Here is a 25,769-nt window from a genome sequence, read left to right as displayed (position 1 = left end):
AGTCAGGAAAGTCAAAAAGCAGTCCAAAAACAAAGAAAGAAAAACACTTTACAATTAGAGAAACCACATTAGGAATAATTTCTGGCCCGCCACTTAATTCTGAAGAAGAAATGGACTGAGAAAAATTAGAAGAAATAATTCCACCACAAAAGTTAAATATCCCATTAATCTGCCCTTCTATTCTAAATTTGAAAAAAAAAAAAGGGGGGGAAATTAAGATCTAATGGAATCAAAAACATAATGCAATATCAACAATATAGCAAAGTTAGAAGCAATGGCAGGTTAAAGCTCTACAGGAGGAACTCATTAATAACAATCACTAAGATCACTAACAATAATAGTGCTAGGAATATAAAACAATCAATCGACAATAATATATAAACCACAGAGTACTAATACAAACTGAAAACTTCATAACAGAAAAGATAAAACATAGACATTGCAAAAAAAAAAAAAAGGCACATCTAATTGTTTTGCTTCTGTAACTAGATTCGAAGCTTATTTTGTTATCAATATACAATGATAGGCAAAAAGAACTTTTCAATGTAAATTTTGTATTATGATTCAAATTATTAAAATAACAAGAAGTGACAAGCGTGACAGATATATTTACAATAGTGACGAAAAAAAGTAGCTGCTGAGGCTGCTTATATACAACCAAACATCTCAGGGATTTGGTTCCTTGGTTTGGAGGTTTAGGGTCATGGTTTCATAGGACATATCACCTAATTGGCCTAATAGCATGTTAAGTGCTTCTGTTCTACCTGCTAGTTCGTTGTATATTGCCTGGGGTCTTCAAAGCTTCCAAGTGACCATCCAAGGCACAACAATTGGTCTCTATTTAGCAAAAGAGGAAGGAGAGTCAGGAATAGGAAGAGGATATGGAATGTATGGCTAATTGCCTCGATGAACAACTGCCTCCTTTGCCAAGAGACCAGAAGATATGGACGGTGCCTGCTATCACTACTGAACATTTTGATCAAAGATTCCATAGAAGAATCCTGATCAAAGGGGGAAAAATGCAGAACAGAATTTCAAATTCCTGGGGACTCTAGACTTTCTGGAGCAATGGGGGGTGGATGAACTCCTAAAACTATTGTCCTGAGATATTCTTTAAACCTTAAACCAAAAATATCCCCTGGCGTCATCTTAAAACCGAACAATAGTTAAGCTTAACTAGTAAAAATCTGCCTTGAGCATTATACTCTTTTAAGAACTATTTATATGGGATCAAACTGATAACAGCAAATTGAAAAATTAGACAGGAAGCTTAGGCGGCAGTGAGTTTCTGTTAATGAAGAGGGAACAACTCAAAAAAGGAGGGTGAGAATGGTTGTACAACTCAAAGAATGTAATCAATGTCACTAAATTATACATGTAGAAACTGTTGAACTGGTGTATGGTGTACTGTGTATATTCTCAACAACAATAAAATAAATAAAATGTAGAAGGGAAAAAAAAGACAAATGACTGAAGTAAAACAAAGCAAATGATATCTCCTTAGGTTGTTAATTTTAGTTCAATATCATATTATCATTCTTTTCTAAGCTGTAATTTCTTCAGGGTTTAGTTAAAAGGACAGTCTGGGCAATATGTAAATTTGTTCTAAACCTCAACAACATGGGTTAACACAATAAATTAGGTAATTTGCTCTGAAATTTTAAAAGCCATTACAAGTAAGTTTCAGTATGTATACAATAGTCTTAACAAAAATCTAAAGTCTAAGAACTACCATTAGCTAGAATCAGTTATCATTTAGACCTTTAAAAGAACAAAAAATATTTAAATAATATATCCATTTTCTAAAGTAATAATTCAGAAGGGTTACTTACAGAATTCAAAAGCCCAAATATTTTAAATACAGTATTACATTTTAAATATTACACTTAAGTTAGAAAAACCACATGAATCAGAACTTACTTGTTCCTCCTAATGATCGAAATCCTTCTCGAATATTTTGTGTAAACATAGGAATAATGGGCTAAAAAAACAGAGAATTCAAATTAAATATAAATACATTAATCCATTCAATGTCTCCATTGAGTCACTAATGCAAATTTTTGAGGGTCTGTTTGAAATTATGAAAATAAGATCTTTTAAAATAAAGTTACGCTTCACTAGTGTGATTTACCAGAACAAATTCAACTTAATCATTTGTAAAACTATAAATTGGAAACACTACCCTCTAGTGGTAACATATGGTATTTCACTTAGCACTTGGCTAACATTCCACATAAACCCATGAAACTCAAAATAGAAGTTACAGTAATCACTAGTCTCACTAAATAAAATGAATGTGGTAAATTAAATTGGTTTCAATGAGCTACTGAATAGTATGTTCACTGAAGTAAAAGTTGAAAGATAGTAGTCAGAGATTCTAAGAGGAAAGTTACATAAAATGAAAATGACATGGGTTTTGGCAAGATGCTGTCATAGAATTACCACTTTGGTGAGCATATTAAATCTAAAATGTTTAACATCAATGAAAAGCAAAAACTGAAAAAAAAGGAAAAACTATACATTAAAGAATTCTTTATATGATTAATTTTAGAGGATTTCGGCTCACAAGTTCATGATTTTTATTTTTCCATGAATATCAATGATTTAGATTTTTAAAAATGGAGACCTTAACTAAAGGTCATAAAATAATGAATAAAGTACCATATAAAGAGGTTATACCACTGCAAATACTGAGGTAGATAAAACATAAAACACTTTAAAAGGTACACAAATTATACTGAATTAAGGTTTTAGAATAGATAAACCTGCGTGTGTGCGCATGTGTACGTATGGCAAGGACCACGTTACTTATAGTCCACCATCAGTATTTGGCCAATACAGAATTATATGCCTTAATGAGAATTTGAAATATTCAAATAAGCTGATATTCAAAAAGTCATCCCTATTAAGTTTAGAAACAGTAAAATGTGGTGTACTGAAGAAAAGAGACTACAGGCACACCTTTCTTCATAAAACGTATTACCTCACATACAACTAAACAATTATTTATTGTATGTCTCTCCTTATCAGAGCAGAAGTCTCCTAATATCAGCGACATTTGTTTGTTCACAGCTGTATCCCCAGCACCTAGAACAATGCCTGAAATAGATCAGGTGTTTAAAAAAAAAGTGATGGGTGAATTAACGAATGAGTAAACAGAGCAGGTAGACCATGTTTCTAAAAACTTAGTTTGCCTTCTCTGAATACAAAGGATCAGAACTAGGCAGAAGAAATCTCAAAGGCAATTAGGAAGAGGAGGGAAGTTAGGTAAAGAAAAGCAGTCAGGCGAAGATTTAAAATTTGACGGAGCTAATTAACAAAGCTAACACATACGATGAAGTACACTGAACTGTTTTTTAAAAAATCATGGTCTATGAAACCACCACTAGTTTTATAAAATAAAATGATGGCTGAAATCCTAATGTTTTTAAATAGTTATAAAATGTCTTTAGAGTTGAGAACTTAGAATGTCCAAGGAGGAACAGAAAGATTTCAACTCCTATGCACATCACTTTGCCTCTTCCGGTCAGTACTGCAGGATATGTCTGCCAATGGCCTGACTTACAAAGTTTGTTATGAAGTATCTCTGTAAAGACTATGCAGGTTATGTGTCATCCCTTAAACAGTCAACTCTCTGGAGGCTGGACATCTCTGAAACCAACTAAACAAACAGGAGAAGGCTGACCCTAGCAGGTTCAGTGTTTCAGGCTATAGCCTGGGCATATGGTTTCTAAATTTGCATTCGACCTTACAGCCTTAAAGTCACAAGCATTACCCTACTACAGCTTGACACTGCAGTACAATTTTTCTCCTTTTCTTGTACATCCTTTGTACACAAAGTAATTGTGTAAGTAACCTAGAATTCTGTTTACATATATACATGTCTCTGTATGTATACGCGCACACACACGTGCAAGTGAGAGCAAGAGAGCCATCAACAGGGAAAGAGATCGAGAGAGCAAGAGAGCAAGAGAATGTATTTTTAAAAATTATTCTTGGGGAATCAGTTTACAATAGTCATGAAGTCTTAACCCTGGCACAAAAAAGTGGGAATCGATTCTGGGAAGATGGCAGCATAAACAGACCATCGATCCGACCCTCCCCTAAAAATACAACATGGAAATGGTGCTTGGCTTCGAGGGACTCCGAATCAGGAAGCAGAGTAAAGCAGCAGGGAACTGCAGATAGGCAAGAATCAATAAATCAACGAATTGCATACAGTAGGAAAACTGCTTCTCCCATCATCCCTGCCCCTCCCTCCAGCCACAGGGGTCACCGGTAGCTGTGAACTGGGGAAGTGGCCCCAGAAAAAAAGGCTGTTTCCCTAACCACCATAGCCCCTGCTTGTACCAAGAGATAGGACCCTAAGCTTCTGCTCTAAATCAACAAGGCAGACATCCTGGGGGCCCTTTTGGCACTTACACCACGCAGACACTGTCGGCTGCTAGCCTACTGCGAATTGGTACAGAAGGCCAGTGCAGTGCAGTCAGCTCCCAGTCAACAGTCTACCTGCCTTCCTGTGCACGCCACAGCTCAGGTCTCTGAAAACAATGGGATGTGTCTCCTGCGGAGTCAATTCTGGTCTGTCTGCATCCCCTTTGGTCAGTGCTGAGGACTGCTGACTGAGGCTACTGTGTGCTAGGAAGCAGGCATCTTTAGTGGACAACATACTATAGGGAGGGCTCTGATAGCAACAAGGCAGACACCCCTAGAGGTCTGTTTGGAGAGTGACAAGCCCTCCCCAACCCAGACACTGTCACCTACAAGCCTGCTGTGAATTGATACAGAAGATCCCCACAGTGAAATATTCTCCCATAGTCAGCATTCTACCTGCCTCCCTGCCCACTCCATTGCTCTGGACTCTGAAACCAACAGGACAAACCTCCCTGGGGGTCAATTAGGGTTAGTCTACCCCCACTTCCGGTTGGTGCTGAGGACTGCTGACGGAGACTGCTGTGTGTTAGGAAGCAGAAGTCTTGAGTGGAGGCTGCAATGGCAGCCAACAATCCACCAGAGGGACTCTGATAGCAACAAGGCAGACCTCCATGGGGGATCTGACCAGAGTATGACACCTCCTCCCCGACCTGGTAATTGCTGGTTGTCAAGCTGTTGCAAACTGCTACAGAAGGCTCCCTGCAGTGGAGCTGGCTCCACAGTCAGCACTCTACCTGCCTTCCTGTGCATTCCACAGCTCAGGCCTCTGAAACCAACAGGACAGACCTCCCTGGGGATCAGTTTGGGTCTGTCTGCTCCCCCTTATGGTCGGCGTTGAGGACTGCTGACTGAGGCTGCGGTGTGCTAGGAAGCAAGCATCTTGAGTGGAGGCTACACCCACAGCCAACCTACAGGGCGGGCTCTGATAGCAACAAGGCAGATCTCACTGGGGGTCCATCTGGAGTGTGACAACCCTACAACCAATTGGTAACTGCTAGACTGATACAAACTCCTACAGAAGATTCCCTATGGTGCAATCAGGACGTGGGGCAACCAAGTGGAGACTGCTCTCCCAACCACAACAGATCTCTCGGAGATCCTTCTAGGGACTGCCAGCCTGTCTTCCTCCTGAAATGGAGGAAAATATGCCTGTGCTTCCCCTAAATGCCAGTTCAGATATAAGCAGCCCCCACAGAGCAGGGAAGGAAGTCTCGGGCAAAACCAGAGGGCAACAACCAGCCCCACAGGGGCCTCACTGGGTGTGGAATTTCTGACTAAAAACATGCTTGCAGAAACAGAATAGGGAAGGGAGTAATAACCAGAGAGAGGGGACTGTGCCTCCTGGTGTACAGATTAATTAGTATACAATATTTCACCTGAATGGCAGTGCCTGCCAGTGGAGAGACTGAACACGTGTTCTCTGGTGTGTTTGTGAGAGACTGAAAAGTTGAAAACTGAGATCTAGAACTTCTGAATCCTAATTAAACCAGGGAGAGAGAAGCAGCTATCACAAAGAGGGAGAGGAAAAAGCAAAGTCCAAAGGCTCTGTCTGCCTGTTATGGATTGAATTATGTCCCCCAAAAAATGTGTGTATCAATTTGGCCAGGCCATGATTTCCGGTAATGTGTGGTTGTCTTAGACTGAATTATGTCCCCCCAAAAATGTGTGTATCAATTTGGCTGGGCCATGGTGCCCAGTGTTGTACAGTTGTCCTACATTTTGTGATTGTAATTTTTTGTTAAAGAGGATTAGGGTGGGACTGTGACACCCTTACTAAGGTCACATCCCTGATCCAATGTAAAGGGAGTTTCCCTAGGGTGTGGTCTGCACCACCTTTTATCTTACAAGAAATAAACGGAGAGGGAAGCAAGCATAGAATTGGGGACCTCATATCACCAAGAAAGCAGCGCCAGGAGCAGAGCGCGTCCTTTGGACCTGAGGTTCCTGTGCTGAGATGCTCCTAGATTATGGGAAGACTGATGACAAGGACCTTTCTCCAGAGCCGACAGAGAGAGAAAGCCTTCCCCTAGGGCTGATGCCCTGAACTTGGACTTGTAGCCTACTAGAGTGTGAGAGAATAAATTTCTCTTTGTTGAAACCATCCACTTGTGGCCTTTCTGTTATAGCAGCACTAGATGACTAAGACATAGCCTAAGAGTTTCTTGCAGAAAGTACTGCGAGCAAAAACACCAAATACTGGGGAAAACAGGAAGTTAATACTCTCGAAACTATCAATGTCCCAACAAAAAAAATAACAAGACATACAAAGAAAAGAGAAACAACGGCCGATCCAAATGAACATGACAAAGGGAGTTGAAAGCGCATCCAGCCAAAATCCCCTGCCTTTGAGTTGACTGCAACTCATTACCAAATAATGAAAAAAATGGAAGAATATAATACAACATTAAACATAATTAAAGAATTAAGGGAAAACTTAGACGAAGAGCTAAAAGAAATAGGGAAAGCAATGCAATAACAAAATGAGGATCTAAAAAAGAGGTACTGAAAGGGACAATAACTGAAATGAGAAACACAACGGAAGGACTTACCAACAGATTTAATGAGGCAGAAGAAAGATCAGTGAATTAGAGGGTAAGACAGTTAAAGTTACAGACGCTGAAGAGCAACAAGAATGGAGGTTCAACAAGGCTGAGCACAGATTAATGGAATTATGGGACAACAAGAGATTTAATACAATAGTCCCCCCCTTATCCGCAAGGGATATGTTGCAAGACCCAAGTGGATGCCTGAAACCGTGGATAGTACTGAACCCTATATACATTGTTTTATCCTATACATACATACATACCTATGATAAAGTTTTGTTGATAAATTAGGTACAGTAAGAGATTAACAACAATAACTAATAATAAAATAGAATAATTATAACACTATACTGTAATAAAAGTTATGTGAATGTGGTCCCCAGGTAGGACAGAGTGGGACAGAGGAAGATTTCATCGCACTACTCGTTTAACATTTTTGGACCGCGGTTGACCACAGTTAATGGAAACCACGGAAAGTGAAAATGCAGATAAAAGGGGGAGGGGCTACTGTACACCCATCATGGGAATTCCAGAAGGAGATGAGCGAGAGAAGGGAAAGAAAGAATATTTGAAAAAATAATGACAGAAAATTTCCCAAATCTAATGAAGGACATGAATTTACAAATCCAAGAAGCTCAAAGAACACCAAGCAGGATAAACCCGAAGAGATCTACACCAACACAAAACATAGTTAGGCTCTCAAAAATCAAAGATAAGGAGAGAATCCTGAAAGCAGTGAGAGAGAAGCAGTCACATACAAAGGATCCCCAATAAGATTAAGTGCCGATTTTTGTTCAGAAACATTAGAGGCCAGAAGGCAATGGAATGATATATTTAAAGTCAACCAAGAATACTATCCTTCAAGATGAGGGTGAAATTAAAATATTCCCAGACAAACAGAAGCTGAGAGAGTTCATATCCACCAGACTGACACTACAAAAAAATACTAATAGGAGTTCTGTAGATGGAAGGGAAAAAAACAGAAAGTAATTCTAAGCTACACATGAAAGATCCCTAATAAAGGGAAATGCATGGCAAAGTATAAGGGTTAGTAATAAGATATTCATGCTTGATAATTCTAAATGTTTTGTCCTTCATGTTTTTTAATAACAAATATATAAAAAGCAAGGATAAAATTATGTTACAGGGCGCATGAAATATAAAGACATAATTAGTGATACCAACAACAAAAGTGGTGGGGGAGGAACAGTATAGATATAGAATTTCTGGTATGTTACTGAAGTTAAGTTGGTACCAAGTTACCCTAGAATGTTATAAATACAAGCTCTTAGATGTAATCTTCATGGCAACCATTAAGAAAATATATAAAACACACACACATACACACATACTCACACACTGAGGAACCAAAAAGGCTCACTATAATTAACCAACAAAATATAAAAGCAAGCAGTAGTAAAAGACAAAGATGAAGAACGCTTAAGACACACAAAAAACAAATAACAAAATGGCAGAAGTAAGTCACTTCTTATCAGTAATTACAATGAATGTAAATGGACTAAATGCTCCAATCAAAAGGCAGAGAGTGGTAGAATGGATTTAAAAAACATGATCCAACTATATGCTGTTTACAAAAGACACAACTTATCCAAGAACACAAACTGGTTGAAATTGAAAGGATGGAAAAAAATATTCCATGTAAATAATAACCAAAAGAGAGTTGGGGTGGCAATCTTAATATCAGACAAAGTAGACTTTAAGACAAAATCTGTTACAAGAGATAAAGATGGACATTATATAGGGATAAAAGGGTCAATTCATCAAGAAGATTTAACAGTCATAAATATATATGCACCCAACATCAGGGCACCTAAATATATAGAACTAACACTGATAGAATTGAAGACAGAAGTAGATAGTGCTACAATAGCTGGGAGACTTCAATACACCAGTTTCAGTATTGAAGGGAAATCTAGAAGGGAGATCAACAAGGAAACAGAGGACTTGAATGATACTATAAACCAAGCAGATTTAACAGACATATATAGAATACTCCACCCCAAAACAGGAAAATATACGTTCTACTATAGGGTCACTATGAGTTGGAATCGACTTAATGGCAACAGGTTTTTGGTTTTTTACACTACACATGGATCATTCTCCAGGACAGACCACACATTAGGTCACAAAACAAGTCCTGACAAATTTAGAAACTCTGAAATCATACGAAGTATTTTCTCTGACCACAATGGAATGAAGCTAGAAATCAGTAATAGAAAAAAACCTGGAAAACAAACATTCATATGTAAATTAAACAACTCATTATTAAACTTTCAATGGGTCAAGGAAGAAATCACAAATTTCTTAGAGTCAAATGAAAATGAAAGCATAACATACCAAAATTCATGGGATGCAGCAAAGACAGCAGTCAGAGGGAAACTTATAGCAATAAATGTCTTACATGAAAAAAGATATTAATAGCCGAACTTGACAACTCTAGGAACTAGAAAGAGAAGAGAAAACTAAGCCTGAACCTACCAAAAGAAAGAAAATAACAAAGATCAGAGCAGAAATAAACAAAATAGAAGTCAGAAAAACAGAGAATCAATAAAACCAGAAGTTGATTCTTTGAGAACATCAATATGACAAACTTTTAGTTAGACTGACAAAGGAAAAAAAGAGAAAGATGCAAATAACCAACAGAAGAAATGAGAGGGGACATTACAACTGACAGAAATAAAGAAAATTATGATAATATTTTGAACAAATGTATGGCAACGAACTGGATAACCTAGATGAAATAAACAAATTTGTAGAAGCATACAACCTATCCAAACTGACTCAACAGGAAATAGAAAATCTCAACAGACCCATAACAAGTGAAGAGATCAAATCAGTCATGAAAAATCTTCCAAGAAAAAAAGGTCCTGGACCAGATGGCTTCACTGGAGAATTCTAACATTTAGAGAAGAATTGACACCAATGCTGTTTAAACCCTTCCAAAAGATGGATAAGGAAGGAATACTCCCTAATTCATTATATGAAGCAAACAAACCCTGATAACAAAACCAGGAAAAGACACCACAAGAAAAGAAAATTACGGGTTAATATCTCTTAGGAATATAGATGCAAAAATCCTCTCAACAAAACACTAGAGATCAAAATCCAACAGCCTATTAAAAAAGTCATACACCATGACCATATGGGATTTATTCTAGGAATGCAGGGATGGTTCAACATCAAAAATCAATGAATGTAATACACCACATCAATAGAAGAAAGGAAAAGAACCACATGATCATCTATCAATGCAGAGAAAGCATTTGATAAAATCCAACACCCTTTCTTGATGAAAACCCTAAAGAAGATTGGACTACTACAGAAATTCCTCAATAAAAGACAGAGCATATGTGAAAAGCCAACAGCCAAGATTATACTTAATAGAGAAGTCCCAAGCAGAGCAATAAATCAAGAAAATTAAAGGTATTCAAATTGTAAAAGAAAAAGTAAAATTATATCTGTTTGTGGAGATATGATCCTATATATAGAAAATCCCAAAGAGTCCACAAGAAAAATTCTAGAGCTAATAGCGGTCAACCAACAAAAATCAGCTGGGTTTCTATACACCAGCAATTAGAAATCTAAAAGGGAAATCAGGGAAACAATTGCATTTTCACTAGCATCTAAGAGAATAAAAAACCTAGGAATAAATCTAATTAGGGAAGTGAAGGACTTATATAATGAAAACTATAAAACACTCCTGAAAGAGATTAAGGAAGACTTAAATAAATGAAAAGATGTTCCATGTTCACTGACTGGAAGACTTAATGTTGTGAAGAGGTCAATACAACCCAAAGCAATCTACAGATTCAATGTAATCCCAATCAAAATTCCAACAGCTTTCTTTACAGAAACAAAAAAACAAATCCTCAACTTTATATGGAATGGCAAGAGGCCTCAAATAGCAATGTTGAAAGAGAAGAACAAAGCACAACTTACACTTCCTGATTTTAAAACATACTATAGAGTGTCATAGACTCTGAAACTTGCTCTTGCACATAGAGCAGCTAAATCAAATGGAAGAATGATAAAGTAAAAGAGGTGAACAGAAGATTTCAAAGGGCGGCTCAAGAAGACCAAGTAAAGTATAAATGAAATGTGCAAAAACGGGAGTTAGAGAACCAAAAGGGAAGAACATGCTTGACATTTTCAAGCTGAAAGAACTGAAGCAAAAATTCAAGCTTCGAGTTGCAATACCGAAGAATTCTATGGGCAAAATACTGAATGACGCAGGAAGCATCAAAAAAAGATAGAAGGAATATACAGTCACTGTACCAAAAAGAACTAGTCAACATTCAACCATTTCAGGAGGCAGCATATGATCAAGAAGCGGTGGTACTGAAGGAAGAAGTCCAAGCTGCACTGAAAGCACTGGCGAAAAACAAGGCTCCAGGAATTGACAGAAAACTAATTAGAGATATTTCAACAACTGGATGCAGTGCTGGAAGTCTCACTCGTCTATGCCAAGAACTTTGGAAGACAGCTACTTGGCCAACTGACTGGAAGAGACACATATCTGTGCTCACTCCAAAGAAAGGTGATCCAAAGGAATAAGGAAATTATCAAACAGTATCACTAATATCACATGCAAGTAAAATTTTGCTGAAGATCATTCAAAAGCAGTTTCAACAGTACATTGACAGAAAACTCCTCAAACATTCAAGCCCGATTCAGAAGAGGATGTGGAACCAGGGATACCATTGCTGATGTCACATGGATTGTGGTTGAAAGCAGAGAATACCAAAAAGATGTTTATCTGCAGTTTATTGAATATACAGAGGCACTGGACTGTGTAGATCGTAACAAATTATAACATTGCAAAGAACAGGAATTCCAGAACACTTACTTGTGCTCATGTGGAACCTGTGCTTAGACCAAGAGGCAGTCCTTCGAACAGAACAAGGAGATACTTTGTGGTTTAGAATCAGGAAAGGTGTGCGTCAGGGTTGTATCCTTTCACCACACTTATTTAATCTGTATGCTAAGCAAGTAATCCAAGAAGCTAGACTATATCAAGAACACCACATCCAGATTGGAGGAAGACTCACTAATAACCTGCATTATGCAGACGACACAATCTTGCTTGCTGAAAGTGGAGAGAACTTAAAGCACTTACTGATGAAGATCAAAGATACAGCCTTCGGTATTGATTACACCACAACATAAAGAAAACAAAAAACCTCACCACTGGACCAATAAGCAACATCATGATACACAGAGAAAATAATGAGGTTGTTGTCAAGGATTTCATTTTAGTTAGATCCACCATCAACACCCATGGAAGCAGCAGTCAAGAAATCAACCAACTTATTGCACTGGGCAAATTTACTGCAAAAGACCTCTTTAAAATGCTGAAAAGCAAAGATGTCACTTTGAGGACTAAGATGCACCTGACCTAAGCTATGGTATTTTCAATCACCTCATATGCATGCGAAAGCGTGACAATGAATAAAGAAGACTGAAGAAGAATTAATGCGTTTGAATTACGGTGCTGGCAAAGAATACTGAATAAACTGCCAGAAGACCCAACAAATCTGTCTTGGAAGAAGTACAGCCAGAATGCTCCTTAGAAGGGAGGAAGGTGAAAGAGTTCTTATCACATACTTTGGACATATTATCAAGAGGGACTAGTCCCTGGAGAAAGACATCATGCTTGGTAAAGTAAAGGGTCCAGGAAAGACCTCCAATGACACAGACTGATACAGTGGCTGCAATGATGGCTCAAGCACAGCAACAATTGTGAGGCTGATGCAGGACTAGGCAGTGTTTCGTTCTGATGTACACAGGGTCGCTATGAGTCAGAACAAACTCGACAGCAGCTAACAACAACAATACAGCCACAGTAATCAAAACAGCCTGGTGCTGGTATAAGAATAGACACAGAGACCAAAGGAATAGAAATGGGTGTCCAGAAATATACCCACACATCTATGGTCAAGTGATTTTTGACAAGGGTGGTAAGTCTATTCCACGGGGAAAGAACAGTCTCTTCAATAAATGGTGCTGGGAAAACTGATTGCCACATGCAGAAAATGAAATGGGATTCATTCCTCACATGGTACACAAAAAACAAATTCAAAATGGATTAAGGACCTACCTAAATGTGCAAACTAAAAGCACAAAACTCTGAAAAGCAAGCAAGAGTTACGCTGTCAGGCCTAGCTTTCAATAAAGGCTTATCTAATAACAAAAGCACAAACAGAAAAATACAAAATAAATAAATGGAACCTCATAAAAATTAAAAACTTTTGTTCATGAAAAGACTCTACCAAAAAAGTGAAGACAAGCTACCAACTGGGAGAATATCTTCAGAAACCATATATCCGACAAGAATCTAACAACCAACATATGCATAAAACTTCAACAACTCAACAAAAAGAAAAATAACCCAATCAGAAAATGGGCAAAAGACTTGAATAGACATTTCACCAAAGAGGACATTCAAGTGGCCGCCAAACACATGAAAAGATGCTCAGCATCATTAGACATCAGAGAGATGCAAATCAAAACCACAATGAGATACCATTTCAGTCTCTCATTTGGATGGCTAAGATAAAATAAGTAAATAAGTAACAAATGTTGGTGAGGATGTGGGGAAACTGGAACCCTTACCCATCGCTGGTGGGAATGCAAAATGGTACTACTGTTGTAGAAAAGTGTAGGGGTTCCTCAAAAAACTAAAACTAGAACTACCATATGACCCAGCAATTCCACTTCTAGGTATGTACCCAAGAGACTTGAAGGCAGAGATTCAAACAGAGACTTGTACACCAATGTTCACTGCAGCACTATTCACAATGACCAAAAGGTGGAAACAACCTAAATGCTCAGCAACAGAGGAATGGATAAACAAAATGTGGTACATAGATACAATGGGATACTACTCAGCCAGCATGAGAAATGAAGTCTTGATACATGCTATAATATGGATAGAGCTGGAAGACATTATGCTGAATGAAATAAGTCAATCACAAAAGGACAAATATATAACCTCACTTACATAAAAAGACAAGACAAGGAAAATGTATAGAGAATAAAGTTTCTTAGTGGTTACCAGAGGTGAGAGGGAGGGGAAAAGCGGCAGTTTAAAGGTGATGAAAAAATTACATGGATTAAGGGTAGGGTTAAGGTGATGGAAAAATTACATTGATTAAGGGTAGGGTTACACAGCCGATTATTTTAATTGTCAGTAAGTTGTATACCTGTAAAAAGTTGAACCAGCAAAAGTTGTGTGATAGATACATTTAAAATGGCAAAAAAAAAAAAAAAAAAAGAAATTCAGTTAAAAAAAAACAGAGTGAGTAGCTGCTGATGCTGCTTATGTACAACCAAACACCTCATGGGATATGGTTCCTTGGTTTGGAAGTTTAGGGCCATGGTTTCATGAGACACCCCCGTTAACTGGCCTAATAAGATGTTTACTGCTTCTGTTCTAACTTCTAGTTCACTATGTAGTACCTGGGGTCTTAAAAGCTTGCAAGCAGAAGTCCAAGGCACAACAATTGGTCTCTATTCACCAGGAGCAACAGAAAAAGAAGGAGAGTCAGGAATAGGAGGAGGAGATGGAATGTGTGTCTAATTGTCTCCATGAACAACTAACTGCCTCCTTTGCCATAAGACCAGAACTGGATGGTGCCAGATACCATTATTGAACATTCTGATCAAACATTCTATAGAAGAATCCTGATCAAAAGGGGGAAAATGCAGAACAGAATTTCAAATTCTCATGAACTCCAGACTTCCTGAAGCCATGAAGGTTGGAGGAACTCCTGAAACTACTGCCCTGAGACAACCTTTATACCTTAAATCAAAAATATCCCCTGAAGTTTTCTTAAAAGCAAACAATACAGTTTAGCTTAACTAGTGAAAAAGGTCTGCCTTGAGCATTATTCTCTTTTAAGATCTATCTATATGAGATCAAATTGATAACAGCAACTCAGAAGATTAGATAGGAACCTAGGAGCAGTGAATTTATGTTATGGGTGAGGAACAACTCAGAAAAAGAAGAGTGAGAATGGCTGCACAACTCAAAGAGTGTAATTAATGTCATTAAATGGGACATTTAGAAACTGTTGAATTGGTGTTTATGTTTTGCTGTGCATATTCTCAACAATAACAATAAATAAAATTTTTTAAAAAAGTGGGAGCATTTGGACAAGCTACCATGTCTAAGACTCAGTTTCTTCATGTATAAAATGAGTATAATAATAATTATCCTTATCTCAAAGACTGTTTTATGGATTAAGTGAGATAATATATAATTTTATTGAAAAAAATGCTATTTTCTTTCACATCTGATATTCGCTTTCCAAACAAAGTAGGCTAACTTTTTCATCCAACTCAGATATGAGATCACCTAAAAATTCTCATCAAAGTAATAATTCTCAGGAATTCACAAAATAAAAGTTACATTATATTAAAAAGTGTATCACCTTTCAGATGAACTTTAATTATTTTCTATCAATATTTTATGAACTTGCATTTACAATCTGGGTTTTTCCCCTTACTTTCTGTACTATGTCACAATTTAAATGTGGTTAATCCAGCAACAATAGTCTTAAATTCTCGCTCAAACTTTGGTTAGGACTACCAATTTTGTGAGGACTATTAAGGAATTTTTTCAGATGGGATACTTGTGCTATCTGTAACTATATTCAAATATTATCGAAAGACTTCTCTCCGGTATCTGGAAGGCCCTTTTAATCTCGATGTCGGCTGACTCACTGTGAAATGCAGTCAGAGATGGCAATAGCACCAGCTGCCTGAAGTCCTGAACTGTGCGCTCTGCTCTGCTTCTGCCTTGCTTTCTGACCAGATCCTTCAAGCCCTTCATCTCTCTGTGCCTGAGTTTCCTCATCTGCAACACTGGAATAATTACATATGTCACCTACTTACTGTACTGTAAAGGCGCTACAAAATTTTGGATAGTATAATATTTATCTAACTGATAAGGCTATTTTATAAATTACTAGTGTTGAAGGCTTTTGCTACTTGTAGAAAGCTGTTTCATAAATTTTCTGAAGTTTTGTACAAAAACCTTAATATAATGACCTACGAAGGAAGACCAAAGAAGCACTGACGCCTTTGAATTGTAGTGTTGGTGAAGAATACTGAATATACCATGGACTGCCAAAAGAACTTACAAATCTGTCTTGGAAAAAGTACAACCAGAATGCTCCTTAGAAGCAAGGACGGCAAGACTACATCTCACATACTTTGGACATATTATCAGGAGGGATCAGTTCCTGGAGAAGGATGTCATGCTTGGTGAAGTAGAGGGTCAGCAAAGAAGAAGACGACTTTGAAACAAGATGGACTGACACAGTGGCTGCAACAATGGGCTCAGACATAGCAACGACTGTGAGGATGGTGCAGGACTGGGCAGTGTTTCGTTCTGTTGTACATACGGTCACTATGAGTTGGAACTGACTCCATGGCACCTAACAACAACAACAACAGGTTATCTTAATTAATTATCCAGAAACTCTTTAAAAGGGTTGGGAAAGGCGACCCTTTCTCTAGATCATTTCTTCCTTTCCAGTCTTCTTCCGGGCAATATGTTCCTTAAAACTACAAATTTATGGATAAGGAATTAGAATCCCATGATACATTTATACGACTTCATATGTTTTTGTCATCTCATCTTAAGACTTAGAGGAGAAATAATTCTTACAAAATATAAACCTGAAAATTAAACTTTGATTAGGTTTTCAGTTTTCATCAGTTTTAATATACATGACATAGATTATCGTTCATTTTTGTACAATCGTGCATATATCTTTTTGTAGTCTATTATTCATATAGTCTAAGTTTTTGTTTTCTACATCAGTGCCTATGATTTTTTGGAAAATAAGTAAAATGTGCTATAAATTAAATTTCTATATCACCAATAATATAAACAAAATTAAATTCAAAGGGCTCCTTTCCTCTAGTGCTTAAATATTATGCATTTAAAGAAACAAAAATCAACTCAATTCAACATACTTAGATCCTACTAAGTACTGTGCATTGTACTGGAACTTAGAATATAAAAAGACAGCATTGTCCTCAGGGAGCTTATAGTCTACTGTAGGACAGTACTGCTGAAAATCTTACATTGTTCATTATTAAGTACTTGGAAAGTACATTAACTCTTCTACTGGAATCACATTAATAAAGCACTACAGCAAATTTAAGACACATACATATGTACAGGAGAGACTAGAGCTCAACACATTTTATTTTATTATAACTTTGTAATTAAAAAATAAAGAGAAAATTTCCATTCTTCAAATACTGGTCTTGGGTTAGGAATGAGTCAGCCATCATCTTTTCCTTTTTAATCAAAAGTTTTTATTTGCAAGATGGACAGGTAAGCTAAGGGCGCAGACTGGTCTCTTTATGTGGTAGCAATGGGTACTCAAAAAAATTGAGAGTTATTGGCAGCAATCTTTAACTGGCTTGGGGAAGACAACACCCTGTCAAAGGTACTATGATTTCTTTTTCTGACAAACAAGCCAAAACCAAGACAAACAGAAAATGAAGAAGAAACATCCTGTAAGTAATAAATGTTTCATAGGATTAAGTATAATACAGAGACAAAAAAAAAGTTGGGAAATACTTTCCAAAGGCAGAATTAAAAAACAAAATGGCGCTCACATTCTCCAATCTACTAAGTAGACTAATTACAGAGAATTATGGAGGAACACTTAATTTTACTGAAAAATTCATTTGTAAAGTCTTTTAAAAATCACATCAATATCAGACAGTTGATGCTGACAAAAAATACGACATACTGAGTCCTACTGTTATATAAACTGGTCACAGATAAAAGAATTGTAGTTAAACCAATCAACAACAGTCACTAAAATGGTCCCAATTCAATCACACCAAAGAATTAAAATACATGGAATTTGACTAGTTATACTTATGAAAAAAAAAAAAAAAATGTAACTGAAGGAATACAAAGAATTTTACAGATCAGATGAAAAAAGGTGCTTCTAAAATATAAAACAAAATTTTGCTAGAACTCTTCCAAATTTCCGGATTGACTGTTTTAAGATGGCTACCTATGAACAAGGAGTACTTCTCTAGTCTTTATAAAGTATTTGTTTCTTTGTAAAGAGTCATATACGCTATTTTTAAAGCACTACAGTGAAAATATCTAAATTCTCATATACTTTTGCTCACTAAGTTTTTATTTTGAATTCAACTGTACTTTAATAACTAATCTCATACAACTCACCACTTTTGCATCAATTGCGACCTGAGCGAAGCCTTTACGATTACCCCATATAATGCTGTAGGTTTCATCACTAATTAGGGCTTCTCGAACTCCACCCGGTGAAATAGCTAACAAGTGACCACTCCTCAGAATTTCAACACACTTTTCTCTTGGTCCATGTAGAGCACAAAATACATCAAGTAATAAACTAAACCCTGTAAGAAAATTAGCATTAAATACATCTTTAGTATTTATTCTTCAATTCTTCAAGAGCAAAAAATCATCACAACCTACAAAGTGCACTATCTATACTTAAATCAGTAAATTCTTATTTTTTTTAAGTCAGCAAAATCTCTTAAGATTAACATAGACTAATATTGCTGGTGAAGTAACAGCTACTTCTTACTGATCACCTCCTTACTGATCACCAACTATTCTTGCTACTTTATATATTCAAACTCTGTAATTCTCACAACAATCTTGGAAAACAGGGATTCTTACACCCATTTTACAGATGAGGAAACTTGGGTTTACAGAGGTAAGGAGCTTGCTCAAAGTCACATACTTAGTTAAGTGGCAGAGCAGAAATTCCAATCTAGGTATGTCTAGTCAGTAGTTCCTTCCACTGCATCTCACAGTTAAACACTGTCTAAAGTACTTATTAGAGCAATCATGATATCCCATCAGCAATCACAAATCTAATCTTCCATTAACCCTACAAGAAAGAAAACCACTCAAATGAATGTGAATCTGACTATGCCTGGCCCTACCAAAACTGGCAAGACCATCATCATACCCATTAAAATTAAAAGTTAAATGATGTAAATTCTACAATTAAATTTTTCATTAAGAGTTTTTGTTAAAGTGAGGGTGTTTGACTCAGAAACAGCTAATTCTATAGCTTTTCAAACCACAACTATTTATGGATGAAAGAAACAATCCTGTCAGTGATTAAGTATCTGAATCAAATTCTAAACTGGAACTTCATAAGACCGATGTTAGTATGTATCTGAAACTAGGAAATATGGGAATGTATGGTGAAAACTGCAGACTAACCAAACTTATCATAGGTCTAAAGATCTCTGCCTACCTGAACCAAGAGTATTTTCAGGAAGTGATGAAGGACTTAAGGTAAACTGATGTTAAAATATTAAATGAACCATAAAGAGGAAAAAAAATTTGGAAAGATATTCACATCCTATTATTTACAAGGAAAAAAAATGAAAACAACTAATGTTCCATAAGAGAAAACTAGTTAAGTAAATATTTTAGCCACTCATTAAAACTGTTCCCTGTAGAACGTGGTAAAATGTTAATGCTACCATTAAATTTTCAAAAAATATATTTTGCGTAATACGTGGAAAATATGCAAATGAAAAATAAAAATAAATCACAATAACTGGTTATGTTAGGATGGCGAGACTATAATGATTTTTCTCTAGTTTCTAAATTTGTTGTAAAGTGATTACATTACTTTTTAAAGGAAAACATTATAGCCTATTTAGTTTATACACAAAGTACGAACGGCCTTTTAGTGACACAATGATACCCAAAGCATTAACCAAGCTTATGAAAGACACTGAAGTAGATCGCTGTTTAATTCACTGCTCAATTTCTGTCTGGTTGATTGGTTGGCCTTCGCACTTTTAATTCCAGAGGGCACACTATACACTTTCTTGGCTTGTTTCTAGTGATTTAGCAGTAGAAAGAAACAAGATTTAGTCTCAATGAGTTTAAGAGCAATTTTTTAAAAAAGGTACAAAGCCTTTATGAACAGAAGAAAAAGTATGCAGTCCTCAGCCTTAGAGTAGTAAGTCTACCAGGCCAGTCAGGTATGATGATGGACACAGCGTACTCTTTAGAATTGTTTTTCTCAGGCAATATATTATTACATGAAGACAAAATACATCCTGGCTAATTTTTTTTTAAACTAATTTTGATTTACTATCAAACCAAGAAGGAGCCATGATGGTTCAGTGTTTAAAGCCCTCAGCTGCTAACCAGCAGGTTGGCAGTTCGAACCCACCAGTCCGCCCCATGGGAGAAAGATGTGGCAAGTCTGCTTCCATAAAGATTTATGGCCTTGGAAACCCTATGGAGCAGTTCTACTCTGTCCTATAGGGTCACTATGAGTCAGAATTGACTCAATGGCAATGGGTTTGAGTTTGGTATCAAACCAAGAGTAATCAAAATCTAATTACAGCAAAATTAAACTCCAAAAATCAATACCTCATGGAAAAATTTATCATATGAAGGCTCAGCTACCTTCTATATCAAAATATAACTTAATTTGTTTTATAAAGGTTATGGTTTATTTTTTAAAAGTTAAAGCTCAGGGTTTAACTTGAAAAATGACTAAATACCTGTTAATAAAGAAATAAATTAGATAAACTTTGCCATAATGTTTTTATATTTAGATTTATAACCTAAGCAAGCTAATCGGATATTCTCAAACTGAGGTTCCAAGTGCATTACCATAAAAAGGCAGAAAGTTTTTCCAAACGATATAGAGCTCTCAAAGATGGAGACTACCATACAATAGAATCATGTTAATTGAACACTTTTATACCACTATCTATAGTGAAAGTTTACCTGGGATTTTAAAGACAAAGTGATCAGCTACTACTCGGCAAGTTCTGCCTTTATGGATAAAAATTTTAGCCATGAAGTAGTAAAAGTCTATTGGAATAGCTCCATGATAAAAAATTATAAGTGCTGGTCCTTCTTCTGGTATTTTTTCCATCCCATGAACTTCATAACCTGTTAGAAAGACAAAATACAGACAGATACTTAATATATACTTATTAGGTTTTTTTGTACTAAAACCAAATCCATTACCGTTGAGTTGATTCCAACTCATAGCGACCCTACAGGACAGAGGAGAACTGCCTCATAGGGTTTCCAAGGAGCAGCTCGTGGATTTGAACTGCCAACCTGCTGGTTAGCAGCTGTAGCTCTTAACCACTGTGCCACCAGGGTTCCTTGTACTAAAAGATGGTTAGTAAATACAGAAACTCAGTCTTTTCTTACAAACGTGCATGACCCTTCCTACTTCTCTTCCTCTATCCCCTTCTCTTCCTTTCTCTTCCCGTCCCCTCTGGAGCAAGTCAGTTCTGGAGCCATGAGTTGGGTCAGAGGGAAGTAGGCATCTGTGAAGGACTGACCCAGAGCAAGGAGTCAAAGCCTGAGTGGTCATGAACATCCACACAGGAGAAGAGGACGCCAGGGCCTGAGTGGAGAAAGAGTGTCTGGGGGGTGGTAAGCATGGAAGCTCTGAGTGAAGTAAGAAGAGCATCCACACATACATGTGGTCGGGCACAGGTGTCAGAGTCTGAATGGGTGAGAGTGTCCTCAGGGAGTATGGCCTAATGGAGGGTGTCACAGCCTGAACAGCGTGAGAAGGCATCCACGCAGGGTGGTGGTCTGGGGTGGGGAGTTAGTGCCCCAGTGGAGTGAGGAGGCTCACGGGAAAGGGGGCTCACCAGCACAAGGTGTCAGAGCCTGAGTGGGGTGCGAGGGTATCCACAAGTGGTAGGGGGCAGTGTCAGTGATGGGAGATTGGTTACATACAGGGGTATTGAGCAAATCAGTCTACATATCAAGGATAACGTGAACCAGGTATCTCACTGTTGGAGAAAGGGTCACAAATACAGAAAAGGGGAAAACTAGAATAAATACTATAGGCCCAAGAGAACGTTGCTCCCACCCTAACAAGAAACGGCTGGGTAGTCTACAAAAACGTAATTTCTCTGGAGCATTTCAGAGATGAGATTAGAAGGCAACCAGGCAAGCTGAGCTCCCAAGTGTGACAAGCCCCTCCAAGGAGAGACAAAAAACAGTATGGGAGGAAGAGGCAGCTCTCATAAAAACGGTAAGAAAAAAACAACTGAAATGCTAGCACATTCTTGAAAGCCAAGAACGGGCTAGTGTTTGAGTGTAGAATCCCTATGAGTCCCACACATAAACAAAGAGAGTCATACTCACTCACTAACTGTCTCCACAGGTCTTCAGTGGGTGCTTGTCACAAAAATTAGAGGCTGGGCCAGAAACCCAAGGGTGCCTCTCCTAGCCATGTACAGGCACAAAATATGACCTGCTTCCTGGAAGCTTCTCTCAGAAAAGCAAAAATTATGACACTGGGAGAGGTGCAGGAAGCCCTCCTACCCCCTCTAAGAAAGGGGTATGTGCAAAGGATATCTGATGCTAGGAGGGGCAGAAAACATCCTCCCCACCCCCCAGTCTCAAGTCCACTATTGCTGGGGAAGGGGCAGAAGCAAAGGTGTCTGCTCCTGGGAGGCAAGAGATGGCCAGCAGGAAATTTGCTTAAGCCCAGGATCCTGGAATGATATAACCACTGCGGAGAGGGGCAGGAAATTTGCTCCTACTCAAACGCCTACCTATACGAGGCAAAGTTTGATTGTCAAAGGGAAGAGGGAAAGGAACACCAAGAAAGACAATCCTGAGCCCGAGGCACACAGGGCCTGCCTAAGACATCGGCAGAACCAGGAAAGCCAAGAACTGCCCCTCCTGTGGACCCACCAAAAGCCTCACATGGAGTCACAAGCAAAGGCAATCTTCTGCTGAGGATAGGCAGGAGCACAGGCATACAGGATAGAGCAGGAACATCAGGATAGGCAGGAGCACAGGCATACAGGATAGAGCAGGAACATCAAGAAAAACCCTCCAGCACTCCAGGCCCTATACTATGCACAAAGCAGCAGGAGGAATTTGATGTCTGTGCTGAACTGAAGGTAACTATAGCAGTAACAAAATCCAAACCCAGTTCAACTACTGGCCAGATTGAATCAACTGACACTCCATTCACTAATGGCCTGACATAAAGAGTGCCAATTTCCAGGCATAAACACCATTTACCTGTCTCTACCATTCTTTTACAAAGAATGTCAAAATTCAATAAAAAGTAATGAGACACACAAAAGAACAGGAAAAAAATAATCTACTCTCAGGATAAAACAATCAGCTGAACCAGATCCATATGTTGAAACTATCAGACAGTAAAATAACTATGATAAAGACATGTTAAAGGATCTAGTAGAAAAGGTAGACAACACACATAATCAAATTAGGAACTTCAGCAGAGATGGGAACTGTAAGAAGGCAGTCAAATGGAAAGGCTATCAATTTGAATGAGATCTAAAGATTAGATGTTAGTAATATAACAATGTTAATTTCCTCATTTTATGGTTTTATTGAGGTTAAGAGAACATCCTTGTTTGTAGGAAATACACATTAGAGTAATGAAGATACAAGGAGCCCTGGTAGTGCAGTGGTTAAGTGCTTGACTGCTTACTGAAAGGTTCCGCGGAAAAAAGATGTGGCAGTCTGCTTCCATAAAGATTATAGCCTTGGAAACTGTTTGGGGCAGTTCTACTCTGTCCTACAGAGTCACTATGGGTTGGAATCAACTTGCTGGCAATGGGTTTGGTTTGGTTTAATGTAGACACTTGAAGTTAAATGATTTAGGAAAAAAAGGTTATTTGTACAATACTTGGAAAACTAATTTTTTGAAAGTTCCTGAATAAAAACAACATATTGGCTTCCATGGAAAAATCACATAAGATCAGGATCTAGAAGGTAAAAAAATACCTTCAAATTCTAACCTAACAGACAATATAAGAACTTACAACTATTTTCAACTGTTAATCATGATTATTCAAGGACTCATACATCTCTGAACCATCAAACACTTTCTTCAATCTGCTAGTCTTCTTAAAAATAATCCAGACATTTAGCACCATAGGAATACATGATACTACTAATTATAAGCAGGTTGTGAAGAGCTAAGGAAATGAGAAGGGGACTGAGTGAAAAAAACCACGGCAAGAGCCATCAATTAAATTACAACTTTCCTATAACACAATCTCCACCACTCGTCTGTCAGACTGTCATACTGTCGTGGCTTGCTTGTTGCTGCGATGCTGACATCTATGCCACACTATACCAGCAGCATCACCCATGGTGGACAGGTTTCAGCTGAGCTTCCAGACTAACACAGTCCAGGAAGAAGGACCTGAAGATCTACTTCTAAAAAAATTGGCCAGTGAAAATCTTATGAACAGCTGCCAAACTTTGCCTGATATAGTGCTGGCAGATCAGTCCCTGAGGTTGGAAGGCACTCAAAATACAACTGGAGAGGAGCTGCCTCCTCAAAGCTGAGTCAACCTTACTGAAGTGGATGGAGTAAAGCTTTCGGGACCTTTATTTGCTGATGTGGGACAACTCAAAATGAGAAGAAACAGCCGTAAACATCCATTAGTAATCGGAACATGGAATGTACGAAGTATGAATCCAGGAAAACTGAAGTCGTCAAAAATGAAATGGAACGCTTGAAGATAGATATCCTAGGCATTAGTGAGCTGAAAGGGACTGGTGTTGGCCATTCTGAATCAGACAATCATATGGTATACAATGCCGGGAATGACAAATTGAAGAGGAATGGCGTCACATTGTCAAAAAGAACATTTCAAGATCTATCCTGAAGTACAATGATGTCAGTGATAGGATAATATTCATAGGCCTACAAGATGACCAGTTAATATGAATATTATTCAAACTTATGAACCAACCATGAATGCCAAAGATGAAGCAATTCAAGATTTTTACCAACTTCAGAAGAGTGAAATTGCTCAAACATGCAATCAAGATGCACTGATAATTACTGGTGATTGGAATGCGAAAGTTGGAAACAAATTAGAAGGATCAGTAGTTGGAAAGCATGGCCTCAGTGATAGAAATCAAGGCAGAGATCGCATGATAGAATTTTGCAACACCAATGACCTAGTCATTGGAAATACCTTCTCTCAACAACAAAAAGGGCAACTATACACGTGTCACCAGATGGAATATACAGGAATCAAATCGACTACATCTGTGGAAACAGACAATGGAGAAGCTCAATATCATCAGTCAGAACAAGGCCAGGGGCCGACTGAGGGACAGACTATCAATTGCTCACATGCAAGTTCAAGTTGAAGCTGAAGAAAATTTAAACGAGTCCACGGGAACCAAAGTACGACCTTGAGTATATCCCACACACATTTAGAGACCATCTCAAGAATAGACTTGATGCACTGAACACTCATGACCGAAGACCAGACAAGTTGTGGGATGACAACAAGGACATCATACATGAAGAAATCAAAAGGTCATTAAAAAGATGGAAAAGAAAAAAAAAAACCAAAATGGATGTCAGAAGAGACTCTGACACTTGCTCTTGAATGTAGAGCAGCTAAAGCGAAGGGAAGAAATTACATACTAAAAGAGATGAACAGGAAATTTTAAAGGGCGGCTCAAGGAGACAAAGTTATTACAACAAACTGTGCAAAGACCTGGAGTTGAAAACCAAAAGGGGAGAACACGCTCAGCATTTCTCAAGCTGAAAGAACTGAAGAGAAAATTCAAGCCTCAAGTTGCAATATTGAAGGATTCTACACGGCACAGTGGTTAAGAGCTCAGCTGTTACCTGAAAGGTTGGCAGTTTGAATCCACCAGCTGCTCCTTGGAAACCCTATAAGGCAGTTCTACTCTGGCCTCAAGGGTCGCTA

General features: G+C 37.8%; 1 protein-coding gene across 4 annotated transcripts in view; it reads right to left on the bottom strand.

Moving 5' to 3' along the window:
• The window catches only part of TMEM68 (transmembrane protein 68), a 53,411-nt gene that overhangs the window by 9,731 nt on the left and 17,911 nt on the right, over positions 1-25,769 (bottom strand). For 3 of the 4 annotated variants that reach the window (XM_023727805.1, XM_023727807.1, XM_004372588.2), the window contains 3 exons: positions 20,797-20,964; positions 18,226-18,419; positions 1,921-1,981 (listed from right to left, as the gene is read on the bottom strand). In XM_023727805.1, the coding sequence (XP_023583573.1) occupies positions 1,921-1,981; positions 18,226-18,419; positions 20,797-20,964 (423 nt within the window). Of the gene's footprint in view, positions 1-1,920; positions 1,982-18,025; positions 18,420-20,796; positions 20,965-25,769 lie in introns of those variants that run through there. The other variant, XM_023727806.1, reaches the window with a different exon arrangement.

The sequence above is a fragment of the Trichechus manatus genome, unplaced genomic scaffold, assembly GCF_000243295.1.
Source record: "Trichechus manatus latirostris isolate Lorelei unplaced genomic scaffold, TriManLat1.0 scaffold00018, whole genome shotgun sequence".
Lineage (NCBI taxonomy): Eukaryota > Metazoa > Chordata > Mammalia > Sirenia > Trichechidae > Trichechus > Trichechus manatus.
Note: the sequence above shows the minus strand (reverse complement) of the source record. Positions and strands in the feature narration are given on the sequence as shown.